This window comes from Lagenorhynchus albirostris, chromosome 8 (genome assembly GCF_949774975.1).
Source record: "Lagenorhynchus albirostris chromosome 8, mLagAlb1.1, whole genome shotgun sequence".
In the NCBI taxonomy this organism is placed as follows: Eukaryota; Metazoa; Chordata; class Mammalia; order Artiodactyla; family Delphinidae; genus Lagenorhynchus; species Lagenorhynchus albirostris.
The window spans coordinates 40,703,733-40,715,805 of NC_083102.1; the positions used below are offsets into that span (position 1 = coordinate 40,703,733).

At 42.2% G+C, this 12,073-nt stretch overlaps 1 protein-coding gene across 2 annotated transcripts in view; it reads left to right on the plus strand.

The window, feature by feature from the left end:
- The window catches only part of AOAH (acyloxyacyl hydrolase), a 173,168-nt gene that overhangs the window by 28,589 nt on the left and 132,506 nt on the right, over positions 1-12,073 (plus strand). For both annotated transcript variants that reach the window (XM_060156020.1, XM_060156023.1), the window contains one exon: positions 3,136-3,235. In XM_060156020.1, the coding sequence (XP_060012003.1) occupies positions 3,136-3,235 (100 nt within the window). The remainder of the gene's footprint in view (positions 1-3,135; positions 3,236-12,073) is intronic.

Genomic DNA, 12,073 nt, shown 5'->3' on the forward strand with positions numbered 1-12,073 from the left:
GTCTTAACTCAGATGCTCACAAAAAGCTGAAAAGCCGTCTAGCCAGTCACATTGTTAGTCTCATTCAGCTGGAATGAAATTTGAAAGCCATGATCCCAGCCTATGTTTTCACATACTAGTGACCATCAAAATATTTTCCCTTTTTTTAATTGAAGTATAGTTGACTTACAATATTGTCTTAGTTTCAGGGGTACAGCAAAGTGATTTGGTTATACATATATTCTTTTTTATTATTTTCCATTATAGTTTATTACAAGATATTGAACATAGTTCCCTATGCTACACAGTAAAACCTTGTTGTTTATCTGTTTTATATATGGTAGTGTGTATCTGTTAATCCCATATTCCTAATTTATCCCTCCCCCTTCCTCTTTGGTAACCATAAGTTTCTTTTCTATGTCTGTGAGTCTATTTCTGTTTTGTATATAAGTCCATTTGTACTATTTTTTAGATTCCACATATAAGTGGTATCATATAACATTTGTCTTTCTCTCTCTGACTTACTTCACTTAGTATGATAATCTCTGGGTCCATCCACGTTGCAGCAAATGGCATTATTTCATTTTTTTATGGCATTGTTTAATTCTTTTTTATTCCATTGTGTGTGTGTGTGTGTGTGTGTGTATAGACACACACACACACACACACATATCACATCTTCTTCATCCATTCACCTGTTGATAGACACTTAGGTTGCTTCCATATCTTGACTATTCTAAATAGTGCAGCTATGAACATTGGAGTGCATGTGTCTTTTCAAATTAGAGTTTTCATCTTTTCCTGATAGATGCCCAGGAATGGGATTCCTGGATCACATCAAAATATTTAAAGATCTCTGAGATGGACTCTCTTTCTCCGATAGGCTTTTCATTAATATTGGGGCAGTTCTTTCTGCAAGAAGGTTCATGATATAAATTAAGACTCAAGGCCCCTCCTCGCATTTTTTGCTTGGCAGTCCAAAGTTAAGATTATTAGAGCTTTTAAAGATGTTTCGATGTTCAGCAACTATTAAAAGTGCTACTTATGCACACTAAGTGAAACCAGGATGCGTTTCTGTTTTATTTTGTTTTGTTTGCACCTTGCTTTTGTTTTATGTCTCTAAATCTAGTTTTTTATTTTGCATGTCCAGGTATAAAACTCCCTTGGAGGAGTGGACAACCCAATGGAGGGTCGCTGGAATGGTTATTGGAGGAATAAAGCAGAAATAGGAGTGAAGCCAGGGAGCAGATCCAATGACTTACATCCAGGCCCTGGTCACAGGGCCAAGCATTGCCAGGCTCACCAATGCTTCTCAAGGGCTGGCCCATGCGTGGGCTGTGACTGCATTCAGTCAAAAAAAACAAAAAGACAGAAACAACTTAGCTTTGCTTGTGAAGTAGAAGGAAGAGGAAGAGGAGAAGGGTCAGGGAGAGAAGAATGGTGGTAGTGATTGTAGTAGCTGTAGAGATAGTCACTGTAATAGTTGGAGGGGGAGCGTGTTAGAGTAGATTTATTACAAGGGCACCTAAAGCATTAGAGTAGATTTATTACAAGGGCACCTAAAGCGTTAGAGTAGATTTATTACAAGGGCACCTAAAGCATGTCATGGAACTTAAAGACAGGAAAATATCCAGGCTTCAGACAGAGCTGGAAACAGGACTGGGAAGTCACCAGGAACAGAGTCTCTTCCTCACTGCACACGTTGGGTTCTGCCGCCTGAACCCCATCCTACAGACTAGCTTTCCAAATGCTCTGTCCTCGTGGCAGGAAATGACATTACAGTCCCCAGTCACTATAGCTCCTGCTATTCTTGGAACAGCCCAGAATGAAGTCAGACTTTTTAATACCAATTCCAAATTTCCCTGAGAGAGAATCTGATTGGTCCTACTTGAATTGCAGTCTAATGAGGACCAATCAACTGGTGGGAGATATGAAGTATATACACAGTTGCCAGGAACCCACCCCTACAAGTGAAGGGGGACAGTTAAGTGATCTTGTGAGTTGAGAAGAAACCCCTCAAAATAGCTTCTAGAATCTATAACTGTCCTTCCAAGATTAGTCTCTAGATATTACCAACGTATGTTTCTGGAGTCTTTGTTTTTGTTGTTTTGATTTGAGTTTGAGTCAGTAGTTTACTTGGAAAAGTTACTAAAGGTCCACACATGACTTGTTCCTTCATTTGAAGCAGCACATTATACTCATTCTTCTTGGTTTAAGAGTGTTGGGGGTGGCATGTAGAAAATGAATATGGAAGGTTTGTTTTAACCCCTTCAAACCCAGACGTAAACCAAAATGTTTGAAGAGCACTATCCTTACACCATACTCAGGGGAAAAAGTCAAAGATAAATATATTTACTTTAAAAGGAAAAGAGGTGATTTGGATTACATCTAAGAAGATAATTTTAGGTGTTTAAGGCTATATCAAAGATTTTTTGCTATAAGGCTCAGTAAACATTAAAATGTTGTTCTGGGACTTCCCTGGTGGTGCAGTGGTTGAGAGTCTGCCTGCCAATGCGGGGGACACGGTTCGAGCCCTGGTCTGGGAGGGTCCCACATGCCTCTGGGCAACTGAGCCCGTGTGCCACAACTACTGAGCCTGAGCTCTAGAGCCCATGAGCCACAACTGCTGAGCCCACGTGCCACAACTACTGAAGCCCATGCACCTAGAGCTCGTGCTCCGCAACAAGAGAAGCCACAGCAATGAGAAGCCCACGCACCACAACGAAGAGTAGCCCCCAATCGTCTCAACTAGAGAAAGCCCGCGCGCAGCAACAAAGAGCCAACACAGCCAAAAATAAATTAATTAAATAAATAAATTTAAAAAAAATAATGTTGTTCCCATGAAATTACACCTCTGTCCATTTTTCCTTTCTCAATTTTATTTGCGGCTTCTCCTGAAAAGCGTCACAGTGCCCGTGTGAGAGGCCGGCTCACAGCTCAGTGCTGTGAGTCGTCTCTCCCCACCCCCAGGACCTTATTCTAAAAGTAGGAGAAAGCAAGTGGCAGGAAATCGTTATGATCCAGCAGCTGCATGGAACTGGACTCAAAGGCCATACTAGAATTCATTCTGGGAGTTGACCTTCTTTTGAAATAGCTTTTGTTTCCTAATGCCTGAGAGCTTTTAAATATCCTTTGTTTTGCCCTATTTCCCTCCAGGCTCAGAGCGGATGTAAATGCTGATGTGGTGTGTCACACCCTGGAGTTTTGTAAACAGGACCCTGGCCAACCCTTGTGTCACCTCTATCCCCTTCCCAAGGTGAGTGCTTTTTCATTCTGAATGCCAGATTATGGTGATATGCAAGCCCTTTGGAAATCTGGTAAAGGGAGGTTCAGCTTCACTGGCTCAGTGGTCTGGGGACAGGGACTGGAAAAATGACATTTTCCATTACATCGCCTGGAATAATATTCCCAAACTTCAACTTAGATCCCTCCCCCATGCCATCAAAGAACGTCTTTGCTGTTTATTTTAGACTGTAATCTAGAGCTGGGCCGGCAGTACACAGGAAATCTGACCAGCCAAGGTGAGAAGAGGTTAAATCCCTCTCTACCCTTTAAAAATCAAGCAAGTTACTTTTATAGAGTGACCAACTCATGCAGTTTGCCCAGGACTTTCCTGGTATAAGCAGTTGGAAGTCCCACATCCTGGGAAAACTTGGGCAGTTGTTCCCCCTACTCTAAGCTTTATTGTTCTCACCCATAAAATTGGTCTAACAAAATACCTAAAAAACCTCCCTCATAGATTTGTTGGGGGAAGTAGGTGAACTAATATATATAAAATGCTTAGCACAATACCTGCTGCATAAATAAATATTAATAAAAATGGTAGCTAATATAATTATTACCAATATCATTATTATTCAGAGGTAGCTTTTCAGAATACCGTGTGTGCATTATATCATGTTGGACAATTTTTAATTTTTATTTATTTATTTTTTTAAATATTTATTTATGTATTTATTTGTTGGCTGCATCGGGTCGTAGTTGCGGCACATGGGATCTTTCACTGCAGCGTGTGGGCTCTTCATTGCAGTGCATGGACTTCTCTCTAGTTGTGGCACACAGGCTCATTAGTTGCAGTGCGAGGGCTCTCTAGTTGTGGCATGTGGGCTCCATAGTTGCGGTGTGTGGGCTTAGTTGCCCTGCGGCTTGTGGGACCTTAGTTCCCTGACCAGGGATTGAACCGGCATCCCCTGCATTACAAGACAGATTCTTAACCACTGGACCACCAGGGAAGTCCTGACAATTCTGAATTGGAATGCAGATGGAAACAGACAAATGTGGACACAATTTCCTGCTCATGCTATGAATGAGAGTATGATATTAGATCTGGTTAGGCCTCAAAATAATGATTTTCAGAAACTTCCTATAAAATAAAATAAAACAAAATAAGTAAAATAAAAAAATAAAATTCTATGCCCCCTTTCCCAGAATTATAGTCTTTCTATATATAACACAACAGGCTTCTGTTTTATTTGTAATTTCCTTTTTATTCTTATTGAAATAAAGTCATTTTAACACTTTTTGGCCTAACCAATGAACACGATTTGGGTTACTGGTAATAGTAAATATCATAAGGCTGTCTCCTTGAGCAGGAAGAAAGAGATGCAAATACCTGGGGTACATGTGCATTTCATGCTACCTCGATTATTGACTAAGTGCCAGTTAAATTTCCCTTAATTCTACCTGAGAAGATGTGGTCTCCACTGATTTCTAGAAGAGTTAATTTTAATTAAAATATTTTTTCCACGTATTCAAATAGCATGCAAATATAATAATATTCACTGTTTGATAATGTACAGAAGTAACGTGTCTCTATGTACAAAGGCAAGTGATATGGGTTTTTGTGATTTCCTTAAATAGCATCATTTTATATATTTTCACACTCACAGCTATACATAGTCACAAAATGTTCAACTTTAAACTATCCCATTTAAAATGACATTCTTTATTTTTATACTCTGTAGAATTTATACTCGAAATAGCATTTCCTTGTCCTCCCATCACCACCCCCTTTTCAATTCCCAACTTGGGAACATTTCGACCATCATTTCTGGCTGGGAGGAAGTCGGAGGATTTCATCTCAGAAATGTTCAGCTTCCACCCCAGCTGGGCGTGCTCCCTGGTCCCTCCACCCTCCTCCTCAAATCCCATCGCCAGCCTCCATCTCTACGGAGGACACAGAAAAGAGGGGCAGTTGGTGCAAATGTGGACAGCTTCATCCTCTTCTGCCTCCACAATTTCCTTTAATAGCAATAACTGATATTTACTGAGCATTCACTGTACTTATGCTTCATCCTGTCTAGTCCCCCAAATAGCCCCAGCGTGGAAGCACCATTATGACCCCTTTTCTAAGACTGAGGAAACTGAGGGTTAAAAAGTTTACAGAACGTGCTGAAAGTCACTCCCCTGAGAAAGACCAGAAATGGGATTCACATCCCTGTCCTTTGCTCAGAGAGGTTGGTTGGTCTCTCAACCTTTGTGTCTGTGTTTCTTGAAAATACCCTCGGGATATCTCTTCACAGTAGTCCACCAAAATCCCACCACCAGAAATAACCAATATTAAAATATTGGAGGGCTTCCCTGGTGGTGCAGTGGTTGAGAGTCTGCCTGCTGATGCAGGGGACACGGGTTCGTGCCCCGGTCCAGGAAGATCCCACAGGCCGCGCAGCGGCTGGGCCCGTGAGCCATGACCGCTGAGCCTGTACGTCCAGAGCCTGTGCTCCGCAACGGGAGAGGCCACAGCAGTGAGAGACCCGCGTACCGCAAAAAAAAAAAAAATATATATATATATATATATATAGGATATTTTCCTTTTAATTTTTAAATAAATTATATTAATTTCTTTGAGAGTTATGATAATGTTATATGTACAAATTTTTATCCTACTCTTCCCCCTTAACATTACATTTTGAGTATGCATTTTTTTAAATGGTACATATCAGACCTACTTTTCATTCCCATGGCACACAAATTACACCTACAAAGCAGGTGTGAATTAGAAGTAAAGATACAGATATAATTTCCAGCCTGCCAGAGCCTTCCTCATGACCCTTCCAGTCAATAACCCCCCCACCAATACAGCCACTATTCTGAAATCTACCACCACAGATTACTTCATTTATATAAAGTTCTACTCTTGAATTTCATGTAAATGGAAGAATACAGTATATTCTTCTTTGTGTCTGGTTTCTTTTGTCTGTGAGAGTCATCTGTGTTATTACAAGTAACAGTATCATTGCATGAAGTTTTCACACAATCATCTTTTGATGTTACTGCTGCTATAGCTTCCCAACTAGTTCAGCCAAATCTGCTCTTGACCTCTTTCTATTTCTTTCTTTCTTTTTTTTTTTTTTTTGCGTACGCAGCCCTCTCACTGTTGTGGCCTCTCCCGTTGCGGAGCACAGGCTCCAGAGGCGCAGGCTCAGCGGCCATGGCTCACGGGCCCAGCCACTCTGCAGCATGTGGGATCTTCCCGGACCGGGGCACGAACCTGGGTCCCCTGCATCGGCAGGCGGACTCTCAACCACTGCGCCACCAGGGATGCCCTCCTGACCTCTTTCCAATAAATTTTCCATACGGATGCCAGAAATGTCTTTCTATAAAATAGATATGATCTTGTCCACCCCAAAATCTTTGCCTGAAGGATGAGAAAGCCATCCCTGACTCCTTTTACACACTCTTCTTGTCAAAGCTCCTGTAGGTTCTTTCTTTGAACTTGCCTTGTCTTGAATGATATACCTGCATGATCATCTGTGAGTCTCTCCCACTAGGCTATAACCTCCAGGAGGTCAGATTCTATCTTGTTCATCTATGTATACTCAATGTCTAGGATGGTGCCTTATACATAACAAAGAAATATTTGTCGAATGAATAAACGACGTGCCACTAGTTTCTCATTTGCATTGCTGATGGAAATTCTAATTGTCCTTACTTCATGGCCACACTAATTTTCTTGTTGCATACCTCTAGTCATATTATTTCCCCCAGCCTATGACCTCCACATTGCCTGCACAATTAAGTACACATTTTCACTTAGCATTTTAGGATTCTCAAAAAGCCTTCCTGGACCTCTACTATTATCCTTGTGTAGCTCATGCTGTAGACCAAAAGGAGTGATTGGCTCCCCCTTGAACCCATCTCAACCTTCCCAACCCTGCACCTTTGCACCTCTTAATCATTCCTTCTACCCAGAATGCCCCGTCAACACCAAGCAATCCTTCTAGCTCATCTCATTGTCACCTTCTCTGTAAAATAACTCTTAATCCTCTCCACAAAATGCTAACTCTCCTCTCAACCAACAGCATGAAATACCTTTTCGAGTACTACAATGTGCCAGTGCTTTTCTAAATGTTTCATGTGTATTAATCATTCAATCTTATGAAATAAGCATTGTCGCCACCCACACGTTATGGATGAGGAAAGGGAGTCACAGAGATATTAAGTTTACATAGATTTCCTTATTAGAATGTAAATACAGCAGGCAGCAGCTCTGCATCTTGCCCCTCTCTGTCGCCTCCATCTTGCCAGGCACATATGTGGTATGTGAGTAATGTACCAGGCACTGCACTTTACATACGTGATCTCATTTAGCAGTGCTCTTGGGGGTGCATTTATTTTGCAGATGAGGAAACTGAGACAAAAAGATAAGGATTTTGCCTAGATGACACAGCTAGTAAGGGGCAAGGAGAGGATTCAGCCCTGGGTCTGTTTGTCCTTAAAGCCAAGTTCTTACCACTGTGCTCTGTGCCTCACTGATACCCCTGGGGTATTGGTATTCTGAGTCAAACCACTGCTCCTGGGCCAGCTAGTTCCTCACAAGCAGGACTCTGCACCCTCGATGTCCTGCTTTTCATGTGTTTCAGATTCCAGTAAAATGCAGTATGATGCAAGCCATCGTCCCTGCAAAATGCATGCTATGGAGTAGAGGGACAAAGGGGTCTCTCTGCTCCAGGGGCCTGCAGGGGCGAAGCCCCGCAGTGCAGAGCAACAGGTGCCTGACTTTAGTGGGGCCAAAAGCAAAAGGTGGGACAGCATGTAGGGACTGCAACGAACCCGTGTTCATTATCTACAGCAAAGCTGAAATTCCAGCCCGCTTCTCGCCAGTCCTTTAGTCACATCTCCATATCCTTCTCTACCATGTGTTCAAAAATGACAAACTCCTTCCATCATTAACTGAAGCAAGAAACAGTCTACAGTGTTCAGTGGGCACGAGGAGGATGGAGTGGGAATAGGCGGCGTGGAGGGAAGAAGAGGACAAGACAGGGAGAAAGGAGAGAGGAGGGGAGGAGAGAGAAGAGGAGAGGAAAAGGAAAAGCGCAGACTGTGTTGTAAAGACCACCCAGATGGTTTTGTGCTACTTTGGGGGGATTATTTATCGCATTCCTCCTCTCATTTGCACACAAAGCAAGGCCCTGCCTGCTGCCAGTGTGCATGTGCATGAGCACGATCCCGACACCACAGCTCTCCAGCTGAAAACTGTATGTGGTTTCTTCACGTGTGCCCTGTTGCTTTAAACCTCTCATTTTTAGATCAGAGGGTTACCATGTACGAGCCCTGATTGGGCCTAGTGCAGCCTGGAGCCTCCGCAGTTTTATGCTGCTCCCTCCTGGGTCCCTTAACTCTGAGATCCCCAAGCAGACTCTGTGGCTTTGAACCGACCTCCTTCCTCACCAACCCTGAGCTGGAGGGACGGGCCGTATTTAGCAACATCTCTAAGGCATAGTCAAGACTTACTTCACACCACTTTGATCTACATTACAAGAGAATTATGTTCAGAATGTGTGCGCTAGTGGAGATAGATTCTTCTGTTTCCCTGGGGCCTCCAACCCATTTAAACGACTGCAAAAGAGACCTGCTGCCTTAGGAAAGCAATCCAGACTTTGCGACAGCTTTTCCCACAGTAAATCCGATTTCTGCAGGAACCAGAAGCTCTCCAGTGCTGAGTGTGTGGGCGTGTGTGCATGTACACGGAATTCGTGTTTCCCTGGAATCAAACTACCAGGAAGCCGACATAAGGAGAAAGTTAGCACTTTTTATGAGAAAGTGACACAGGACAAATTCTCGTTCAACTGAGGAATAAACAATCTGACCTCAGGAATTTATATTTTTTAAACATTAAGTGTCAGATAAAATATCTGGTGTCTCTTTTAATGGGAGGTAATAGGGTTTAGGAAAAAATTATAGAAGGATAGGAAATTTAACATTTTCTAAGATTTATTAATCACTGAATTTCCTTCTGTACAATGGACAGTGCCTTTCCGTTCATTATGATGTGCTTAGCTCTGTGAGCCTGCAATGTGCTTTACCGTTTAATCGCCCCCAAACTCCGTTTTTTTTTTTTAATAAGATTTTTATTTTGGAATAATTTCAGGTTTACAAAAAAGTTGTGAAGATTCCATAGAGAGCACACCCTCACCCAAGTTTCCCCTAATGTTAACATTTTAACATTACTTGGTCAAAACTAAAGAAGCCAACATTACCCTCGTACGTGACTAGTAACCAAACTTCAAAGTTGATTTGGATTTCACCAGTTTTTCCTCTAATGTCCTTCCTCTGTTCCAGGATCTAATCCAGGACACACGTTGCATTTAGGGTCTCCCTAGTCTCCTCTAGTCTATGATGGGTTTTCATTCTTTCCTTGCTTTTCATGACCTTGACAGTTTTCAGGAGTACTGGTTAAGTATGTTCATTAAATGTCCCTCAAATTGGGATTTGTTTGATGTTTTTATATTGATTAGACAGAGTCTTTTTTTTTTTTTTTTGGAAGGAACACCACAGAGGTTAAGTGCCCTTCTCATCACATTTTATCAGGGGTACCTGATACCCACATGACATCCAGGGGGACGTTAACCTTGATCACTTTGTTAAGGTGGTGTTTGCCAGGCTTCCTCATGGGAAAGTCACTATCTTTCCCTTTTCCTTTTCTCTGTTCTTTAGAACTGGGTCACTAAGTCCAAACCACACTCAATAGGATGGGGGCTCTAAGCCCACCTCTGGAGAAGGGAGTATATTATTTGGAATTCTTCTGCAAAGATATATCTCCCCTTCCCTATTTATGTATCCAGTTATTCATTTATGTCAATATAGACTTGTGTATATGTATTTCGTACTTTGAATTATAATTCAGTACTACGTTACTTATTTTCTTGCTCAGATTTTTTCAGCTTTGGCCACTGGGAGCTCTTTCGGGTTGCCCTGGGTCCTTTTGACACAGCTCCATTCCATTCCTTTTTTTTTCCTTTGCTTGTTGTCTTTCTTTCTTTCTTCCTTTCTTCATTCCTTCTTTCTTTCCTTTCTTTCTTTAGAATTTCCTTACTTTCTGGTAATGCCAGATGATCCAGGGTCATCTTGTATTTTTCCTGCCCCAACCCTACAATCCACCACTTTCGAAGGTGACCTGGTTCCTTTTATTGGAGAATGGTGTTTAGAAACTGAGATCTGGTTGCTGGGTGTGCCTGTTGTTACTAGGATGGCATTGCTTCTAGATCCTCCTAGAGGAGAGTTTAGTAAAGTATATTTGTATGTATGTAAGCCATGAATCTACCCATCTGTGTGTGTGTGTGTGTGTGTGGACATGAGTTCATACTGATGTCTCCAACTTTAGTATAGTTTCACAGGGCCAAACTCTATTTTATAGGTATAGTTATCAAACATATTTTACATCTGAGGCTTAAGGTCTTGACCCAGGTCTCATACCTAGTGAGTAGAACCTGAACTCAACCTGCAGCTCTTCACATCAGCACACCTGTGTTTGGCATAAATTATGAAGCACATTCAGAGTAGCCAGTCCTCAGTGTCAGAAAGTAAACACGGCTCTGGTTTTAGCTTTAATGAAATATTATGAAGAGCTTAATTTCCAAGAACCTTGCACAAGTATCCCAACTTTCTCATTACCAGTTAAATCATATAGTCAGTCACTCACATAGTCAATCACGCCTCAACAAACATTTCTCGAGCACTTACTGTGTGCCCGCCCTGCTGCGAGGCACCCTGAGTAAGCTATCTCTTTTAACCATCACATATCTGCAGGACAGATATGATTCTCCCATTTTATTTATAAATAAGTCTACTGAGACCTAGAGGATTAAAAGACTTGCCTAAAGTCCTGTAGCTTCTACAGAATGATTCTGTTTTCTTTTTTCCAGCAGCAAATATTTATAGAGAATTAATTATGTAGGACAGTATTCCAGCAAATGAGGTGGGCAATCACGATGCAAAGAGTGATTCTAGACAGGGAGACCAACTTGTAAACAAACTATGATGAAGAGACAAGTGTCCCAACAGTAGGTGCAAAGAGGAACAGAAAGCTCAGCAGAGAAGGGCTGGGCCCTCCCTGGGAAGGAGTGGAGGTGACTGTCTTCAAGGTGGAGTAAGTGTTGACGCGGCACTCCAGGCCTCGCCTGTCTCAGCACCTTGTTCTTGGGCCCTTTGCCCAGAACCCTTCCAGTTCTCTGCACGGTCAGCACCTTCTCCTCCTTCAGCTTTCTGTTGAAATGTCCCCTCCTCACAGGTGCCTTCCCCAAACCGCCCATCCGAAGAAGGTCTCCTTTGCTCTCACATAACACTTTGTTTCTTTCATAGCACGTGAGGGCAGGGACCATGTCTTTCTTGCTCACCATCATGTTTCCAGGACTGTGCAATGCCTGGCGCAGTGTAGGTGCTTCCTAAGACTTGTTAAATGAAAGCTAAGACGGGAAGGGCAGTTCTGAACATGTATGTGCTTCACTTCCTCTCTTGTGAGAATTTATCTGGTCTCAATGGAATGTACCAGAGTGTAAAATGTTTAGCTTATTTTAGAATGTGAAGCAGTTTTCGGAAATACTTGTGGAGTCCCACCTCAGTGCATCTGGTTCAGTATTTCTGGGGTGAGCCTATGCACTTCTACAAAGCTTCTGATGAGCATTAAAGGGTGAGAAGGGTTGGCTCAAGCCTGAAAGCTGCCATCAACAAGCCTGAAAGTATTGTCTCTCCTCCTGCTACTGGCCTTTTCTTTGTCATCTGGTAGCTTCCATGTGTCTCCACTTATCCCCTAGCATTATCCTTGGTTCCTTGATTTCTGCCCCTTTTCTCATGGATTCATTAACAAACTCTGTTT